Source organism: Mus caroli, chromosome 10, assembly GCF_900094665.2.
Source record: "Mus caroli chromosome 10, CAROLI_EIJ_v1.1, whole genome shotgun sequence".
Taxonomy (NCBI): Eukaryota; Metazoa; Chordata; class Mammalia; order Rodentia; family Muridae; genus Mus; species Mus caroli.
The window spans coordinates 46,030,059-46,052,017 of NC_034579.1; the positions used below are offsets into that span (position 1 = coordinate 46,030,059).

At 37.5% G+C, this 21,959-nt stretch overlaps 1 protein-coding gene across 2 annotated transcripts in view; it reads left to right on the plus strand.

The window, feature by feature from the left end:
• Positions 1–11,918, plus strand: part of Sim1 (SIM bHLH transcription factor 1) — an 86,702-nt gene extending 74,784 nt beyond the window's left edge. For both annotated transcript variants that reach the window (XM_021174968.2, XM_029482923.1), the window contains 2 exons: positions 4,138–4,537; positions 6,421–11,918. In XM_021174968.2, the coding sequence (XP_021030627.1) occupies positions 4,138–4,537; positions 6,421–7,151 (1,131 nt within the window). In that variant the 3' untranslated portion in view covers positions 7,152–11,918. The remainder of the gene's footprint in view (positions 1–4,137; positions 4,538–6,420) is intronic.
• Positions 11,919–21,959: the final 10,041 nt, after the last annotated feature.

Below are 21,959 nucleotides of genomic sequence, written 5' to 3' on the forward strand. Positions count from 1 at the left end.
AGAGAGAGAGAGGGAGAGAGAGAGAGAGACAGAGACAGAGACAGAGACAAAAGCCATCATAAAACAAAATAGGAGTACCTATGGATCAGAGTTTTATTTTGTATGTAGGTAAAAGTTCACTCATTTTCCTTAAAATGCAAACATTTATATCTGGACTTCATCTGTAGTATCAAAGCAGTTTAAGCTCATTGTCTAAGAGGCACCCTGCTCTGCCTGCTTGAATGACTCAGGGCAGTGTCTTCACTGTCATAGTTTCCAGGCTATTGACAAGAGGTTTCCTCTCAGATTCTTTTCAGGTGCTATTGAAATATGTACTTCATGTATGCCTGGTTTGCTTCCTGTTGGATTTTCTTCATGAGCAATACATAGACTATTCTCTGCTGTGATATTACTTTCCCATATACACTCAAGGAAAGCTTTTCCCACTCAACAGGGCTCAGAAATCTTGACTGGAGTACTTCAAAAAACAAAAACAAAAAAAAGGTCTAGTTTATACTTTTATAAAAACAAGTGATGTCTGGGTGACTCCTAGCTTGGAACAGCAGAGATGTGTGAGCCTCTTGGAGGTAAGCATTACTGAAGAAGACACAAATGTTAAATTCAGTTTCCAACGCAGGAAGACCAGAGTTTTTTATTCTTGCTTTGCTGTAGTTGCTATCTTGTGGGAAGAGAGTGGTGTATCTGGGAGGATAGGTTTGTGGCAGGGAGTTCTGATATAGGAACCAGAACTCATGCTGCCTTGGTGTCTTCCAGGAACAGTCCTGTTAGGAGACAAGTTGGACTTCTTTTTCTTAATGGAAAATGCTGATTGCTTATTGTTCATTTGGGAAATATTTGAAATAATCATTAAGATGGCACTCCTAATTCTTGAACTTGGAATTTTCATTCAGATTTGTGACCCCTATTAACATTGTTTTTGGTTGCCTGACAAGAACCTGGGTGCCTCATCTCTCTCCTCAAGTGGCCTGAGTAGAGTTGCTTGCTTGCATTCAGGTGGGAAGGGTCATGCTCAGGGTAGGACTGTAGATGGTGGGACATTTTCTTTGTCCTGTGAAAGGCTCAGCACAGGTTATTTGTCTAACCAACTAGTGACAAAGGTAGTGGAGCCCACTTCTCCGAGTATTGCTAGTCCCCTGGTGGGCTAGGAGAGAAAGTGTGCCATGGGCATTCAGTATCTATAAAGCAGTGTTCTCTCTCTCTCTGTTCAGATGTATGTGTAGGTAAATGCATCCCACAGTATGCATGTGTAGTAAGATGGCAACCTGGCTGTTGGTTCACACCTTTCTCTTACCTTGTTTGAGACTGAGTCTTGTTTGTTTCTGTGTGTGCTGGGATAACAGATGTGCAGTGCTGCATGTCTAGTTTTACATAAGTCAAGGGGATTCTAGCTCTGGTCCTCATTCTTGTATGACAAACATTTGATCCACTGAACCATTTCCCCTGGCCATCTCCTTTCTTTAATGACAGTGTTTGACCTCAAGTATAAAATTGTGCTTTGGAGTCCAGGTTCTTTGAAAAACAAGAATGAAAACATTGGAGCAGTTTATTCACAAATTAAACAGAGATGTTTAGTATCTGCTTTAGAGTGGTTATGGAGACCACATGATAAATGTAGGTAGACATTAGCATACAGCAAACAAATATCAAGTTCTCAATAAATTATCATAGCATCTCTCCTATCTAAATCATGGTTGGTATTAAGGAATTTGTAACTGTCAGAAATTAATATACTACCACTTTTATGACTTTCTTTTTGCCATTTTCTGTATTTATTTATTTATTTATTTATTTATTTATTTATTTTAATTGAAAACACATTTTTCGTATACTATATTCTGATCATATTTTCACCCTCTCCCATCCTCTCCTACACCCTCTCCCCCAGCTCACCCAACTCCATGCCCTTTTTTTTTCCTCTTTAAAGAACAAATGACCAAAAACAAAACAAGAAATACACACACACACAAAACAAAAAAATTATAAGAAAAGCAAAAAGGCCAACAAGATTTTAAAAAAAATCCCAAATAAAGCAATATGAGACAAAAATGTCCACACCAAAAAAATAGCATTGACTTTGTTTTGTGTTGGCCAACTGCTCCTGGGCATGGTTAATATAGCCACTTCATTGGAAAAAGTAATTTTTCATTTGTAAGTTGGTATCAGTTGTATATAATTTCTTGGTTAGGAGTGGAATCCCCTGTCCACTTTCCCCTCTCAGTGCTGGGACTCTGTCTGGCCTGAACCTATGTAGACCCTGCTGTGTGTGTGGCCACAGTCTCAATGAGTTTATGTGTGTATCCGTCTGCTTGTTTCTGGAAGATGCTGATTTCTTTGAGTCATCTCTTACATCTGGCTCTGAGCATCTTTCTACGCCCACTTCTGAATAGATAACTGGTCCTTGGGAAGAGCAGTTTAATGAAGACTTCCAATTTAGGACAGAGTGCTCCAGAGTCTTTTATTCTCTGTGCATTGTTCAGTTCTGTGTCTTCATGCTAGTTCTCATCTACTGTAAGAAGCTTCTTTGATGATGGTGGAGTGAGACATAGATCTATCAGTATAACAGCAGGTTATCCACTAGGTCCATAGTCTATGTAGTTAACCACCTAGCAGTGTTAGGCATGGGTTCCATCTCATGTAAAGGGCCTGAAATCCAATCAAAGAGGGTTGATTACTCCTACAACTTTTGTGACTTTTGTGCCACTACTGCACTGGCATATCTTGAAGGCAGGCACTTTGTATGGCCCATGGTTTGTGACTGTGTGAATGATGACAAATGATTACCTTTCTCCTTTTGTAGCAGTAGAGGGCCTTCTTCTCATACCATGAACTCTAGTATACTACCAATTTTAGTGGCTCAGGGGGTCCCTGAAACTGAGCAGTTTCTCAGTATGGCTGAGAAACATTTTATACTTTGCTTTTAAATGAAAATTTTATTATCATTGCATGTATGTTTGTGTGCACCTATGTGTATAGGTGTGCTGTGGATGTGGATATACCACATTGCATGTGTAGCACCATGTGTATGTGGAGGATAGATGGACAACATGTAAGCAGTTGTTTCTCTTTTTCTGCTATGGAATTTGGGGATTGAACTCAGTTCTAGGCAGCAAATGCTTTTACCCACTGAGCCATCTTGCTGGCTTGGATTTTATATTTTGTTTTAATACCTGACGCTATAGTTTGGATAAGGTGATCAGCAGAATTCCAATCAAGACAATTGGCCTGTGTTCCTCCCATATGATCCTGTGCGTAACTGAACTTCAGAAGCATCACTGTGAACAAACCCGGCTTACATGGGGCAAGGCATTCACATCTACACTGTACTTGAGTTAGGGAAGCACATAGTAGCTATTTCAGCCTTGTACTCAATGATGTACCTGGCACAAGTTTCAGACAGTTAACAGTTTAGTACAAATTATCCAGGGGCTAGAGAGAAGGCTCGTTGGTCAACAGATGATATGGCTCTTGCTGACTGAAGTTCAATTCCCAATACCCATGTTAGGTGGCTTACAAGCACTTGTAACTCTAGTTGCAAGGAATTTCAGGCCTCTGGCCTCTGTAGGCACTCATACTCATGTCCATATACCACACCCCTCCCCATATACAGTTAAAATAAATAAATACACAAATAAATAGAATTAAACAAAAAGATTAAGGCTCAGAACCCTTGGCACCTTAAGCTTTAGTTTTTTTCTTCTTTTTCAAAGAAGAAACATGAAAAGCAAATTCTTGGACTCTTACTTGGGCAAGTCCATTTGGGTGGTGGTGAAGAATTTGGCTTGAGTCTTGATTTTGTTATTCAGGGCCCCCTTGCAGTCTTGGCCAATAATTTTACTCTGCGCTTTATCCATACCACTGGGGACACTGACATTGCACTGAAGGATTATTAGAACTACCTGGGGTAATTCACTTCCTTCAGTGCCTAGGACTTTGATGATTGCTATTATTTTCATCTCTTCCAACAGCCAAGGGGATTTTCTCTATGGGCATTAGCTAATTAAATTGTTCAAACCTTAATGATATGGGACGAGTCTTATTTTGGCTGCCTTAGGCCTGATGACCTTTGGTACTTACAGAATGAATGATGTTTTTGTTTAGGTAATTTATTTATTATTAATGTTGTCCCTTTGGTTTCAGTATTCGGGATTCCACACTGAGAGATCGGAATCTGACCATGACAGCCAGTGGGGTGGAAGTCCCCTGACTGATACTGCCTCCCCACAGCTCCTGGACCCAGAGAGGCCTGGCTCTCAGCACGAATTGTCCTGTGCGTATAGGCAGTTCCCAGATCGCAGTTCGCTCTGCTATGGTTTTGCTCTGGACCATTCCAGGCTGGTGGAGGACAGGCACTTCCACACCCAAGCCTGCGAGGGAGGACGGTGTGAGGCAGGCAGGTACTTCCTGGGAGCACCACCTACTGGGAGAGATCCCTGGTGGGGCTCTCGAGCAGCTTTGCCTCTTACCAAGGCCTCCCCGGAGAGCAGAGAAGCCTACGAGAACAGCATGCCTCACATCACCTCCATCCACAGAATCCACGGTAAGAGCTTGAAGGTTCCCAGCAGGAGGCTGTAAAATGTACACTACGTTTATTCAGCTTAAGTGAGGTTATTTTGGTGGTGTTAATGTATTTATGACAGACGAGAAAAAAGTGCATGTCTCATTTTAAAAACCATAAAGAATATAATTTAAGCTTCAGTGATTTATAAATCTATTGAATTTGTAGTCATATTTAGATTATTTTTCTGTATCATTTTCCTCAGTATCCTCACACAGCAGCTGTTTATCAGTGAGGGTGCCACTAATAGGTGGGAAAGGACAGTTTTTGCTTAGTGGACTTTGCTTTGCTCATAGATGTTTAGCTTTTCTTGGAATCAGTTACCAGAAGATGCCTTCCATCACTATGACAACCAAAACACCAAGCTGAAAAAAGGTAGAGAAAGCACCAGTATTTTCATCTTGGGATAGATACACAGCTTCCCCAGCCCACAGAAATGGACATTAGGGTTAAAGCTTTGATAATTGGCACTACTTTCTTCAAACTAAATTATTCTGTAAATTACAAAGTAAATTACTTTAGTAATTACTTTCTTCAAAGAAAATGTGTTAAGAAGAGTCTATTCTGGCAATTCTAAATGTGGATCTAGGTGGATCTTTGATAATCTCCTCATTTATTAAAAGTCAGTGTCATTATGAAGGCCCTTTTCAATACTCTCGCTGCTCTTAGCATGAGAGCTGTGTGAGACCATGTTCTTTTGCACAAGGTCCCCACTGCAAATACTTCTGCGAACAACTTTAAGTTCTTCTCATTGCTACCTTTTATTTTTTCTGGTTTTCCTTTGAGTAAACTATCTATAATGCACCAAGGAACATTTCTGTAGTCCGGTAATGGAAATCCAGGGCAAAGGGTGGCAATTGCTTGATAGATAAAGGTGAGAAGAAAAAACTCTGGCTTAACCCATATGGTTTGGAAGAAAATGTTGGAAATAAAACAAGAGAAGAAGAAAGGAAGTCATGGTCTGTGTGATGTAAGGCTCCTCTGTAGCCATACACAGTTTACTAAGCTGTTGTGTTCCCTACCTGCTTTTATTTTTGTTTAAGATTTTATTTCAGAATGAGGGTAATTCAATTTATGAAATGTATTTTGCATGCATTACTCATTAGGGTTAGTTAGACTTGCCTCTTTGGTTCAGAACAGGTTGTTACAGAAAAGCACTGATATTCAAGAGCCTGTTTCAGAAATATGATGTTTCTGTTTCAGCAATAACCAGAGTTTCCATTGTTAACTCTGAAGCTAATGAGCTTACTCTACTACTGATAACAAAGTATTTGTATTTTTGATTATGAAAACACATCTCTCCAGCTAAATCGTCTGTCCATCCATACACCCATATACAAATATTTTTGTGACCTAATTTTCTAAAACCTAGCAGAGCTTTATTTCAAATAGATGGAGAATTATGACTTATTTTAAATATAATAGTTTACCTTATACACTTGTCTTCTTTAAAGGAGACTGAAAAAAATTTCTATGCATCCATGTAACCTAAGAGTGCTCTAGAAAATAACAGGGACCAATTTGTATTCATTTTTCTAATATTACTTGTAGATGTGTAGATCCAATAACATACAGAGAAACACTTAACTGCACTTAACTGTTTCACTAATTGATATTCTCAACCCATGAGTGAGTTTTATCTTCTAAGAAAATTTTATAAATGTTATCTGCAGTTAAAACCCACTGATTACATATGAATCTAACATACATGTGAATTCTAGTACAAATGCCAATATTCTGTCATATAGGCTTATTTCTATTTCCAATTTTGCATTAAAATGAAAGACATAAGATTTTTTTTTCTTGGAAAGAAATATACTTGTGTGTGTGAATTTTGAAACCACTTTTTACTTTTTGTGATGTAGGTCGAGGTCACTGGGATGAAGATAGTGTGGTCAGCTCTCCAGACCCTGGGTCAGCCAGTGAATCCGGTGACCGATACCGCACCGAACACTATCAAAATAGCCCACACGAACCTAGCAAAATTGAAACTCTCATAAGAGCCACCCAGCAGATGATTAAAGAGGAAGAGAACAGATTACAGCTAAGGAAAGCACCTCCAGATCAACTGGCTTCCATTAATGGAGCTGGGAAAAAACACTCCCTCTGTTTTGCAAACTATCAACAGCCCCCACCCACAGGTGAGGTCTGCCACAGCTCTGCTCTTGCCAGCACTTCACCATGTGACCATATCCAGCAGAGAGAGGGAAAGATGCTCAGCCCTCATGAAAATGACTATGACAACAGCCCCACTGCACTGTCTCGGATAAGTAGTCCTAGTTCTGATCGCATTACAAAGTCTAGTTTAATCCTGGCTAAAGACTATCTACATTCAGATATGTCGCCCCATCAGACAGCAGGAGACCATCCTGCTATCTCTCCAAACTGTTTTGGCTCCCACCGGCAGTATTTTGATAAGCATGCCTATACATTGACTGGTTATGCCCTGGAACACTTATATGACAGTGAGACTATTAGAAACTATTCCTTGGGCTGCAATGGCTCACACTTTGATGTGACTTCCCATCTAAGGATGCAACCAGACCCAGCACAAGGACACAAGGGGACATCTGTTATAATAACCAATGGAAGTTGATGTTTTTCTAAAATATTTTGTTCTTCAAGGGTCTCTGAAACATATTTATAGTCTAAAACCTCATTAGCAACATTTACTATGCCACAGATTGTTAGAAAGTCTAAGTTAAATTTTAGGGTTATTTGATGAGTTCCTGAGAAATTAAAGAAAACATAGCACCAACATTCAAGGTTATACACAGGTAAATGAGCTAAAATGTATACAGAAATTGCCCACATATTATAGAGGAACTATAACTGATACATTTAAATTGAAAAATACTAATGCAAATTAAGCATATATACCACATGGAAGGGCTGATGAATAAAATCATTGTGTTGTGACAATCTAGTAGAACTTATACACACAGATCAGATGCTGCTCATAAGCTGCTATGTACACTTCTCATGCATAAACATACAAATGCCTACTTTTCCTTATTGATTGCCAAAAATAACTAAGGAAGAATGGGATGTATCTTATAAACCAATTTCTTTTTCATCATTTCAAACTAGTCCACTCATTTGGTTCAGGCATAAGTTAGAGAAATGGTTCTGGCTGTGGTACACCCATGTGTTTTTAACCTGGTATCTATTACAAGCACTCAGGAAGAGCTGATTTTCCACTTGCTTTTGAGTTAGACATAGACCAGGATTGCATTGGCCCAACAGTAAGGAATTTTCTAAGTCATACCACTGATATGTTGGGAGATACATAAAAAAAAAGGTCTACTTAATTTTAAGTGGCGTAGGGAAGGAAAGGGCAGAGCAGAGCAGAGTGATGCTAAATTTCCAAGCAACTTCGAAGGTGGAAGGAGACAACATTTGGGCAGCTAGTGTAAGACAACATACTGGTAAGTACACAAGTAACCAAAGAAGATCTGAAAAGCACTACATGACAACAGGAGACGCATTTAAGAACGTCTCAGAGTATGATAGGCCGGTGTGTCAGTATATGGAAAGCCTCAGAGTCTAAGACGAAAGCTGAGGCAGGTGGACAAGTGGTTCAAAGAGTGCTTGGGGAAGCCCCAGGGAAAATGTGGACTTTCTTTGCTGTTTGTAAACAAAGAAAACAGCACACTTGCTCATATGTCTATGTGGCACAGTAGAAAGTCAAGTGAACGGTATGCCAAGGTCTCTATTCTGACCTCGCCTTTCACTTAATTTGGGGTTCATAGATGCATCGCTCACAGTCCGTGGATCTTGGTTATCTGGTCTGAAAGGCAGCTCTTGTCCATGGTTCTGTGATTTATTGGTACACTGAAAGTAAACTTGTAAGCAGTTAAAACTCTGCTGTAAATTTTCAAGACTGATGGTTCTGGATTTTCCATTCACAAGCAGAGGTCAGATACTTTGTTATTTAAGTAAGGTCTGGGCTCTTTCAGGCAGGAAGAGTTGCACACAACTTTCTCTTAAGATGCAGCCAAATGTAGGTGCTAGAAATTTATGAAAGAAGAAAAATAGTAAAATTTATTTAATGCACAGTTCTCTAGTACTCAAAGAAAAACGACATGCGTGGCTAGAAAAGTTTCATAGATAATATTTTTTAGAATTCCCATGCCTGTTACTCTTGCCATATTTAAGGAGGAGTGTGGTCTTGATAATTATGAAACCATTACTTGGCATTGGACACTCAGGGATTAGTACTGTATTTTCATCACTCAACACTATCATTTGGTGGCCATCTATATGACAGTAAGTTGAGAGTTGAATAATGGGCTATTTGTACATGAGAGAAGAGGCTACATAAAATTAAATACTACTTCTTGGGTATAACAGAACAACATTGTCAATGAAAATGGAGAAGCATGCAAATCAGTGAGGAATATAGTTTACGTACTTAAATATACTTTCAAAAATATTCAAATGAAAATGAAAATTTTAATTCCGTAAGAAAAATATTCAGTAATTTTGAGAAAATTGTGTAAAAGGAACTCACAGGGTAGATGATTTGAATAAAATTTCAACATGAGGGAGTTTTTCAGGGTGGTGAAGGTTTTACAGAATTCTATAGATCAAACAAATACATGATGAATTTGTATTTTGGGCAGAAAATCTCTACAAGTAGGTTCTATTGCTGGGTAGGTATACATTAGTTCATCAGAGGTACCTTCTGAGAGATGCTTGTCACTAAAGGAATTCCAACAGAGTTTTTATGTAGAGAATAATTCATATAAGAATAAATTGTGACCTCTACAGACAAAACCTAATGTTTCCCAGAATGCCATAACTAATATTTTAAAGGAAGATGTATCCATTTATATCACATTTTGATTAACAATCTTAGTAGATTGGCCCATTTAAAATAAATTAACCATTAAACAAGTGTCAATTTTTGCAGTGGCAATTTTATAATGTTGCATATAATGCCTCATAGACTCACAATATGTATAGCTTACATTGTTTTACAGAATGGCCTGATTATTATAAATGACCCAAAATTAATTGATCTCTACAACTAGGTGACTTCATATTGTTCATGTAGATATAGAAAATGAATTTGTAACCTACATTATTTTGTTCTGTGCAGGAACATATTTGCTCATAAAGAATGTTCTATCTGTCTTAAAATGTGGGATGTTAAAAAAAAAACCATTCCCAGTAACTTAATCATTTAGTGTTAAATTTAAATTTGCTGCATTTTTAACCCTTGATTTTCCTCTCTTTACTAAAAAATGGGAGTCCTGAGAGGCACGTTTCCTTCTTCCACTTTGGGGATTCATAAAAATATGTTACATACAATTACATAAGAAGAACACACACAATTCCTTATTCTCTATGAAGCCCATTCTATGTGGAAACAGTAAGAATATCTCCGGTGCTCATTTGCTTGTTTTACCAAGATGAAATTTAAAACGGTGAATGACCAATGAAATACATGTTTCCCAAAATTTCCTTGGGAAAATTCTGTTAAAAATTATTTCTGAGAACATACAGTCGATGTATTCTTTTTTTTTTTTTTTGATGTATTCTTAAGGTCAGAAACATTGTAGGGCAGACATTTGTGTGTGTTTCAGCTCCACAAATCTTTTGACATCACATGCAAAATCTAATGTGGTAGATTTTTAAAAACTGTACTTGCCTGTACAAGACACTACGACAGAACTGCAAAACTACTGTACTACACTAGGGTAGACACGCAAAAACAGACAGGATGTAATAAACGATTCCTTCAGTGTTTATACAGAAAACCACTTATTATTTCCTGGTTATACTTTATAGGGTTAGAGTATTCCCAGCAAGTACTCTTCTTAATGCTGTTTGTATACTGCCTTTGGGGAGAGAATCCTGCTTAAAAATATGCTTTAATGAGTTCTCCTAAAAAGGATAATATGTTCCATTTTCCTTTTAATACAATATTTGGAAACTATGAATAGATATCTTAAGATAAAATGAAATTTCCCCCCATCTAACTTCTAGGTAATGTAAGTGATAGTATAGCTAGCAACACTCTGAATACAGACTTGCTATATTATAACTCTATCTCTTGTTCTGCATTTTTCTGTCTGTTTCTCTCTCTCAAAACCTGCTAATGGCTAAGCTATTTGTATGATCTGTTAGTACTAGCAGTAATTGAGAGTGACAGAGTGAGAACTGAGTACTTGACTGGGAACCACTCATCTTACCACTGTGATATAGTAAACTTTGTTTAAAAATTTGAATGTCTGGATTTGGGTTCTTAGTTCATTCAAATGATAGATGCAGGCATGCATCCAGTTTTCTGAATGACTTAAAAAAAAAAGAAAGAAAGTTCTCTAAATACATAATTGAGAATTCATGTAAAGGCCAGGATTTTGTGGATAAGGATTTCACTGTAGGTAAAAATCTGTTGGCTAGCTCTTACTGTGAAAATACATGGTGCATAAGACATTCTAAATTTTAAGTGGGTGTCAGAACAGCTGTGGATACATGCAAGTATATCATAAATAGAAAATATTCTTGGAGGAGAGTTTTGTGTGGTTCTTATATCTTGTGCACAAAGGTTGTACGGGTGGTGCTTAAATTCAAAAGGTAAGATGACACTCAATTCCACATAGACATTTGTTTCAAATTCCTTTTCTAAATTGTGTACAGAAAGCACACACACACACACACACACACACACACACACACACACACACACACACACAATGACTTCTACCTTACTTTGAGGATTTTAAAATGTGCTGTATGCCATGTGAATGTATGATGATTCACACAAGAAATTCTAATTGATAATTTTAATCTAAGCATTGTAGTTTTATGTACTGGGATTTGCTGTGTGAACTTGCCTTCATAACCTAGGTAAAAGGACTTTGTCCTAATCTGCTAATCTTAGGCATATCTAGTCAATTTCTACCCAATAATTATGATGTGTTTATATTTCAAAAAAAATGAAATTGGCATGGATAAATTTTTTACAGTAATTGTAACTTCTTTTCAAAGGAACAGATTTCAAAGAGGAAAGAAACAAACCAGAGGCACTTCAAGAAAGATAAAGTATTTTATTGTTGTCTTTTGACTTACATGATATAAAAAGGATTATATTTGTGAGAGAAGATACTGGTTTGAAATACCCTCTTGCAATGTATAGTTTTTAGTGATATTGTAGTATAAACTTGTAATCTGAACTTTTACTTTGGAATGTAAAGTAGGAAATAATAGCTATGTCAATGATATCTTGCAAAGTGTCCCCATTTATAATTATTTATATTGTAAATAGCTTTCTGAAGTAAAATTGAAGTTAATGTGCATAAAATGTATTTATTATGTGAGGAATTTTTGGTTTAAAATATAGTTACCAATATGCTGTTTGTGTCTGAGTTATTTATCGAAAGAAAATTCTTTACAGGACAAAAGAGATTTGTCAGCCAGACTGGTGCTCTACAGAAACAACAGCTATTTTAGCTCTGGATTTGGTGGTGTTGGACAACTCTCAGCAAACACACTATGTACAGAAACACAGGGATACAAAGTAACTATTCCACAAAGGATCTATTTTGTTAGACTCCAGAACATGGTTTCTTAGTGTGTCCTCAGGATACTTTCATCAGAACTTATTTTTCTTTTATTTTTATTTTTTTGTTCATTTCTTTTTTGATTTTTATTGGTTATTTTATTTATTTACATTTCAAATGTTATTCCCCTTCCCAGTTTCCCCTCCACAAGCCTCCATATATTTTGACTGTGCTTCCCCCAACTCCTCTCAATTCCTCTTTCACCTTACCTCCATCCAGAACCACACATTTTCTGTCTGTCATTAGAAAAACAAACTGGCATCTAAGGAACAATAATAAAATAAGATAAGATAAACAAACAAGCACAAGAATTGCTCATAGATATAGAGAGACAACACATTCACAAACTCAGGAAAGGAATCTCCCTTCGAGAAAAGTAAATTTTCATTTGCAAGTGATTATCAATTGTAGACTGCTTCTGGGCTATGGATGAGGCTGTGTCCACCTCTCCTGTAGCTCTAGGATCCCATCTGGTTCATCAGCAATACTTGCTCCTCTGCTTTACTAAGTATAAAATTCAAAGAAAGGTACAGGTTCCTTTTTTAATACCTACGGAGGTGGTGGTGGGAACCTACACTATTTAGATTATTCAGTATGCTGTCATTCAAAAGAACATGAAAACCCGCATCTGTATAATTTTTGTTTTGGTATTCCAGGCACTTTGAAAATTCAAAATTAGGAGTTAAAAACAAATAGTTTTTCCTAGGTAATTCTTGCGTGTTTTTCTGATCCTCATGGTTTCCTTGGTTTATCTCCCAAAAATTATGATCTGTAATAGTGTGTTCCAGATATTGTTACCAGCCAGTTTCACAAATCTAGACAGTGCTGTTTTAATTTGGTGGGAAGGATGTTGCTTGTATTTTGCAAAGCTCTTTTTTTTACAACAACAAGCTAGACAAAATGCCAGAATACCAACACCATCGATATAGTATTTATCAGTAGTGAAATATTTATCAGATATTTCCCAACATTTTATAAAAAATACTTGTTTTATTTTTTTACTGCAATAATAAATTTATATTTATCTACCCTGTTTTCCAAAATAATTGCACTTCCAAGTTAATCCATAATATTTATTGAATGTTGTGTTAGCCTTTTGCCACAATGACAAACACCGAGACAGTTTATAAAGAGAAAGCTTCTGCTAATTTTCTCTTGGTTTCAGTTCAGAATCATTTGGCTCCACTATTATGAGGCCTTGGCAAGGCAGCACATCCTGGCTGGAGCTGAGGATGTGCCTTCAAGTGATTGCAATACTTTCTCCAAGGCCCCACCTCTTTAATAGGTTCACATCTCAATAAGGGAGGAGGGTAGGGAACATGACAAAATAGAGACCAATATCTTTTCTTATTGTAGAGTATTATAAGCACAAAGGCACTCACATCACATTTTTCTCACATCCTTTGAAAAAATATAAGTTCTTTAAATAATCTTAAAATGAAATATTCCCTGTCTTTTCATAGGGTACAGATCAGAACTATCACCTGGGTTTTGTCACTGCTGCCAGGGAAGGTTTTCATGTCAAGGCAAGTCTCTGTGTACTATAAGAGAGCAACCTTCCTGAATCTTGTTCAGCCCCGTTTCCTCTTCCCAGAAGGAATGGCAGAGATGACTCTATGTTTTCATTCTAAATAAATTTATCTTTAAAAAGAACAATGGTCAGTTATTGAGTATCAAACTTACACAAACTTATACTTAGTGTATCAAAGGCTAAACCAAAGTTAGATCACTATAGAAGTTAGTGAGAAGATCCCTTCTTAGCAGAGAGGCAGACTCTCGTGCTCTCCATTTTATTATTGTAGGAACAGAGATTCGAGTACTAAAGTTGCTCAGTCACAAAGTATGTAAGTGGTGGAGATGAAAATATAAACTGAGCACATTCGACCTAGAACAATACTGTGGTTTGTTCTGCTCTCTGTATGTAATAATCATATTACATATATGGAAGGAAAACCTTGTCTAAATGATGGTTTCATAAATCAAGTCAGCCAGTCCAAAAAAAATCCTCCTGTCTAAATGAAGAAAGTACAAATGAACACTAGCATGCCTGACTATTATGTGGATGCTGAGGATCAAATTCAGGTTTTCATGTTTATATGACGAACATTTTACCAGCTGAGCCATCCCCTCAGCATCTATTCTGCAGACAGATCTTAAGAGGCTGCTACAGGAACCACATTACATGTACTCTCAGTAGGAATAGCAACAACCTGCATGTTCCCTAGAGGAAGGCTGACCTATGAGCACAGACAGTTCTTATCAGGTGTCTTCAAGCAGTGCTGAGCATCTGCTGAGATCAGTCTGTGGCCTCTGTAGTGATCATGGCAGTCAATGGTACTAAGAACCAGGCACTCTTCCAAACCTATCAACTTCCTGTAGTTCATGTTTGACCTTTTTCATAATTATGCCTAATAATTTACTATGTACTGTATTTATAAATTAAATGAGAGTCAGGGTGAAAGGTGTGTAAAACAGTTCTGATTTCAGTGTTTGTAAATGATCTCTGCTTTTTTGTTTTTTGTTTTTTAAATTTCCCTCAGCTCATATTCCTGTGTAGGGAATAGTTCCTGGGTATCTTACTTGAGTGCCATCAAAGCAGTTTAAAAGGAATCTTGGTAGTAACTACAGAGCCATAAGGAACCCTTTTCTGGAGAGGACTATTCTGATAGTTTTGTTTGGTATATATTCTTAAGAACAGATAAATAAATGCCCTCACGAGTCTTATGGGTAAGGTGTCCAGAAATCATGTGGAAATGAGTAATTAGAATGTATAGTGGTTGTATATGCTTGGCCCTAAGGAGTGACAGCAGCAGGAAGTTTTGCCTTGTTGGAGTAGGTGTGGCCTCATTGGAGGAAGTGTATCAGTGTGGGAGTGGGCAATGGGACCCTCCTCCTAACCACATGAGAACCAGTCTTCTCCTGTTTGCATTTGGAACAAGATGGTGGACTCTCAGCTCCTTCTGTGCCATACCTGCCTGGGTACTGCCATACTCCCATCTTGATGATAGTGGCCTGGACCTCTGAACCTGGAAGCTAGCCCCAGTTAAATGTTGTCCTTATAAGAGTTGTGTTGATCATCTACTCATAGCAGTAAAACCCTAATGAGGACAGAATCTAATGTGGGAAGAAATAATCCATACTGTAAAGTAATCAGGTTCAACTATTCTGTGTGTTTCCACATCTCCTAATTTCCAACTTTTCCCCTGTCTTTGTCACAAGCTCCATTAGTTAGGCTAGACAGAGCTTGTTTGTGATACCATGCTAAAACATACATATGTACACATATACTTAAAATCTAAGAGGCACAATTTTTTACATTTGCAATTTTGTCATATAATTATAAGTTGTCCATTGCTAAGAATATTTTCATGGTGGGCAGGAAAAGAAGTTTATCCCAGCAGGCTTTCTTATATATACTGATTGCTGACATCTGCTGGCCATACCTGTTTTTTTGTATAATACCTATATTTGCTATATAAGTACCTTTGATGGTTTGTCTACATGAAACTAAATATATAATTAAACTTGATGGTGTTCCTACATGAAACTAAAAATATAACAAGTTCTTACTTTAGTTTGCACTATTTGTGTGTGTGTACTCCTGGCTGTGTGTGTAGGTGCCCCTGTGTCTACGTGTGTGGAGGACACAAATCAACACTGAATGTCTTCCTCAATTGTTACTCATTGTATTTTTTGAGTCTGGGTCTCTCACTAAACCTGGACCTCACCAATCACCTGGACTGTCTGGCAGTGAGCCCAGGGATCTCTAGGCACTGTCTTGCTAACTTCTGGATAAAAGGAGCCCATTTCACATCTTGCTTCTTAAAATTGTTTCTAGGGATGTGAATTCCAGTCTTTTGGCTTTTTCAGCAGCCGCTCTATTGACTTAGTTATAACATCACCCCTGAAAATGTCTTTTAGCATAAAGCATACACCTTAGTTTTGGAATTTGTTTTTTAATTTCACAGACACTGTTAGTATATTACTAAATGTTATCAAAGTATAGGATGACATAAACCTAAGTATAAAAGATATAGAAGAGAGCAAAGATTCCCAAATTCAAGTGCCAGTAAATATTTTCAATAAAATTAAAGAAGAAAACTTCCCTGACCTAAAGAAAGATGTCCATGAACATACAAGAAGCCTACAGAACTCCAAATAGACTGGACCAGAAAAGAAATTCCTCCCAACACATAATAATCAAAACATCAAATGCACAAAAGAAAGAATATTAAAAGCAGTAAGGGAAAAAGGTCAAGTAACATATAAAGGGAGACCTACCAGAATTACACAGGACTTCTTACCAAAGACTATGAAAGCCAGAAGATCCTGGGCAGCTGTCATACAGACCCTAAGAGAATACAAATGCCAGCCCATGCTACTATACCCAGCAAAACTCTAAATTACCATAGATGGAGAAACCAAGATATTCCATGACAAAAACAAATTTACACAATATCTTTCCACAAATCCAGGCATAAAGGATAATAGATGGAAAACTCCAACACAAGGAGGAAAACTACATCCTAGAAAAAGCAAGAAAGTAATCTTCTTTCAACAAACCCAAAAGAAGATAACCACACAAACATAATTCCACCTCTAACAGTGAAAATAACAGGAAGTAACAACCACTTTCCCCTAACATCCCTTAACATCAATGGACTCAAGTCCCTAATAAAAAAAGATATGGACTAACAGACTGCATATGTAAAAAGGACCCAGCATTTTGCTGCATACAGGAAACTCATTTCAATGACAGACAGACACTATCTCAGAGTAAAGGGCTGAAAAAAATTCAAGCAAATGGTCCCAAGAAACAAGCGGGAGTAGCCATTCTAATACTGAATAAAATTGACTTTCAACTGAAAGTTATCAAAAAAGATAAGGAAGGACACTTCATACTCATCAAAGGAAAAATCTACCACAATGGACTCTCAATTCTGAACATATATGTTCCAAATGTAAGGGCACCCATGTTCATAAGAAAACTTTACTAAAGCTCAAAGGACACATTGTACCTCACATAATAATAGTGGGAGACTTCAACACCATACTCTCATCAATGGACAGATCATGGAAACAGAAACTAAACAGAGATGCAGGGAAATTAACAGAAGTTATAAAATAAATGGATTTAACAGATATCTATAGGTCATTTCATCCTAAAACAAAAGAATATACCTTCTTTTAAGTACCTCATGGTACCCTCCCCCAAACTGATCATATAATCAGTCACAAAACAGGCCTCAATGGATACAAGAAGACTGAAATAATCCCATGCATCCTATTAGATCACCATGAACTAAGGTTGGTCTTCAATAACAACATAAACAATAGAAAGCCCCCACACACATAGAAGCTGAACAGCACTCTGCTCAATGATAACTTGGCCAAGGAAGAAATAAAGAAAGAAATTAAAGACTTTTCGTAATTCAATGAAAATGAAGGCACAACATACCAAAATTATGGGACACAATGAAAGCAGTGCTAAGAGGAAAACTCACAGCTCTGAGCACCTCCAAAAAAGAAATGGAGAGAGCATACACTAGCAGTTTGACAGCATATCTGAAAGCTCTAGAACAAAAAGAAGCAAATACATCCAAGGGGAGTAGAGGTCAGGAAATAGTCAAACTCAGGGATTAAATCAACCAAGTGGAAACAAAAAGAACTATACCAAGAATCAAACAAACCAGGAGCTAGTTCTTTGAGAAAATCAACAAGATAGATAAACCTTTATCCAGACTAACTAGAGGTCAGAGACAGTATCCAAATTAACAAAGTCAGAAATGAAAAGGGAGACATAACAACAGAAACCATGGAAATCCAAAAAAAAAAAAAAAAACCCATCAAATCCTACTACAAAAGTCTATACTCAACATAACTGGAAAATGTGGATGAAATGGACAATTTTCTAGACAGATACCAGGTATTAAAGTTAAATCCAGATGAGATAAACCATCTAAACAGTCATAGAAGGAGTCATTAAAAGTCTCCCAACCAAGAAAATCCCAGGAATAGATGGGTTTAGTATAGAATTCTATCAGACCTTCAAAGAAGACCTAATACCATTACTTCAAACTGTTCCACAAACAGAAGGTACTCTACCCAATTGAGTCTATGAAGCCACAATTAAGCTGATACCTAAACCACACAAAGACCCAACAAAGAAAGAGAACTTCAGACCAATTTCACTTATGAATATTGATGCAAAAAATTCAAGAAAATTCTCAAAAACTGAATCGAAGAATACATCAAAACAATCACCTGTCATGATCAAGTAGGCTTAATCCCAGGGATGCAGGGATGGTTCAATATATGGAAATCCATCAATGTAATCCACTACATAAACAAACTCAAAGACAAAAAACCCCATGATCATTTCATTAGATGCTGAGAAAGCATTTGACAAAATTCAATACCTCCTCATGATAAAAGTCTTAGAAAGTTCAGGAATTCAAGGCCCATACCTAAACATAGTAAAAGCAATATACAGCAAACCAGTAGCCAACATCAAGCTAAATGGAGAGAAACTTGAAGCAATCCCACTAAAATCAAGGACTAGACAATGCTGCCCACTCTCTCTCTACCTATTCAATAGAGTACTCAAAGTCTTAGGGCAATTAGAAAACAAAAGGAGGTTAAAAGGATACAAGTTGGAAAGGAAGAAATAAAAATATCACTATTTGCAAATGATATGATATTATATTTAAGTGACCCCAAAAATTCCACCAGAGACCTCCTAAACCTGATAAATAATTTCAGCAAAGTGACTGGATATAAAATTAACTCAAATAAACCAGTAGCCTTCCTACACTCAAATGATTAACAGGCTGAGAAAGAAATTAGAGAAACAACACCCTTTACAATAGTAACAAATAATATAAAATACTTTGGTGTGACTAACCAAGCAAGTGAAAGGTCTTCATGATAAGAACTTCAAACTGTTGAAGAAAGAGATCAAGGATCTCAGAAGATGGAAAGATCTCCCATACTCATGGATTGGCAGGATCAATATGGTAAAAAATGTCCACCTTGCCAAAAGCAATCTATAGATTCAATGCAATCCCCATCAAAATTCCAACTCAATTCTTCATAGAGTTAGAAAGATCAATTCTCAAATTCATTTGGAATAACAAAAAATCCAGGCTATGGAAAACTATTTTCAACAATAAAAGAACTTGTGGAATCACCATCCCTGACCTCAAGCTGTATTGATAACTATAGTGATAAAACTGTATAGTATTGGTACAGAGACAGGCAGATAGATCAATGGAGCAGAACTGAAAACCCAGAAATGAATTCACATACCTATGATCACTTGATCTTTGACAGAGAAACTAAAGCCATCCTGGGGAAAAAAGTATTTTCAACAATTGGTGCTGGTTCAACTGGAGATCAGTATGTAAAAGAATGTAAATTGATTCATTCTTATCTCCTTGTACAAAGCTCAAGTCTAAGTGGATCAAAGAACTCCACATAAAACCAGAGACACTGAAACTTATAGAAGAGGAAGTGGGGAAGAGCCTCTAAGATATGTGCACATGGGGAAGATTCCTGAACAGAAGACCAATGGCTTGTGCTGTAAGATCAGAAACAAAACAAAACAAAACAACAACAACAACAAAAAAAATCAGCATATCAGGAGCTACACCCTCCCTAAAATAAAAGTGACTCTTAAGGACTCTCCATGCCACAGGCCCTCTAGAACACCCAGGGCCTAGGGATCATGGGTGAGTGGAATGCAACATCAGTTCCAAAGAATGCCCAAAGGTCTTGTGCCAGCAGGAACAGTGACAAAGGAACCTCACCCGACCAGAGGCTGGGATTCTTTCCTGTCAGGGCTAGCTGCATGCCATCTTCCCTGCAAACCCGGCAGAGGGCCCCAAGGTCCCCAGAGAACCCTCCACGCTGCAGGCCCCCTAGCATATCCAGGACCTTGGGATCACTTGAGAGCAGCAGAAACAACAGAGCTTCTTGGACAGAGTTCTTTCGGACTTTCATCCCCAGCCACTAGGCTGAGCTGAGACCCAGACCCCAGGGCACCTTCCTTGCCAGAGGAGAGTTGGCCTACAGGGAGGGCTTTGACCCCAGGACTCAGAAAGTGGATCAGAGCTCTAGACTTTTGGACACCTTCCCTGCAAGAGGAGAGCTTGCCTGCAGAGAGTGCTCTGACCACTGGGACTCAGGTGACAGTTGGACTCCCAGGAGTACTGACAGAGGCTAACAGAATCACAGGAGGAACAAGCTCCATCCAGAGACAGCTAGAACATCTAACACCAGAGACTACCATATGGCAAAAGGCAAATATAAGAATATTACTAACAGAAATCAAGACCACTGGGCATCATCAGAACCCAGTATGCCCACCACAGTGAGTCCAGGATACCCCAACAAACCTGAAAAGCAAGACTTGGATTTAAAATCATATCTCATGATGGTGATGAGGATTTTAAGAAGGGCATTAATAATTCACTTAAAGAAATACAGGAGAACACTGCTAAACACATGGAAGCCCTTAATGAATTACAAGAAAACACTACTAAACAAGTAGAAGTCCTTAAAGAGGAAACACAAAAATCCCTTAAAGAATTACAGGAAAACAAAACCAAACAGGTAATGGAATTGAACAAAACCATCCAATATCTAAAAATGGAAGTAGAAACAATAAGGAAAACCCAAAGGGAGACAACTCTGGAGATAGAAACCCTAGGAAAGAAATCAGGAACCAAAGATGCGAGCATCAGCAACAGAATACAAGAGATGGAAGAGAGAATCTCGGGTGCAGAAGATTCCATAGAGAACATGGACACAACAATCAAAGAAAATGCAAAATCCAAAAAGATCCTAACTCAAAACATCCAGGAAATCCAGGACACAATGAGAAGAACAAATCTTCGGGTAATAGGAGTATGTGAGAATGAAGATTTTTCAACTTAAAGGGCCAGTAAATATCTTCAACAAAAATATGGAAGAAAACTTCCCTAACCTAAAGAAAGAGAGGCCCATGAACATACAAGAAGCCTACAGAACTCCAAATAGACTGGACCAGAAAAGAAATTCTTCCAGATACATAATAATCAGAACAACAAATGCACTAAATAAAGATAGAATATTAAAAGCAGTAAGGGAAAAAGGTCAAGTAACATATAAATGCAAACCTATTAGAATTACACCAGACTTCTCAACCGAGACTATGAAAACCAGAAGATCCTGGACAGATGCTATACAGACCCTAAGAGAACACAAATGACAGACCAGTCTACTATATCCAGCAAAACTCTCAATTACTATAGATGGAGAAACCAAGGTACTTCATGACAAAACCAAATTCACACAATATCTATTCATGAATTCAGCCCTTCAAAGGATAATAAAGGGAAAACTCCAACACAAGGAAGGAAATTATGGCCTAGAAAAAGCAAGACAGTAATCCTTCAATGAACCTAAAAGAAGACAGCCTCAAGAACATAACCCCAACTCTAACAACAAAAATAACAGGAAGCAGTAATTATTTTTCCTTAATATCTCTTAATATCAGTGGACTCAATTCCCCAATAAAGATATAGACTAAAAGACTGGCTACATAAACAGGACCCAACATTTTGCTGCACACATGAAACCCACCTCAGGGACAAAGACAGACACTATCTCAGAGTAAAAGGCTGGAAAACAATTTTGCAAGCAAATGGTCTGAAGAAACAAGCTGGAATAGCCATTCTAATATTTAATAAAATCGATTTCCAACCCAAAGTCATCAAAAAAGACAGGGAGGGGCACTTCATACTCATCAAAGGTAAAATCCTCCAAGAGGAACTATCAATTCTGAATATCTA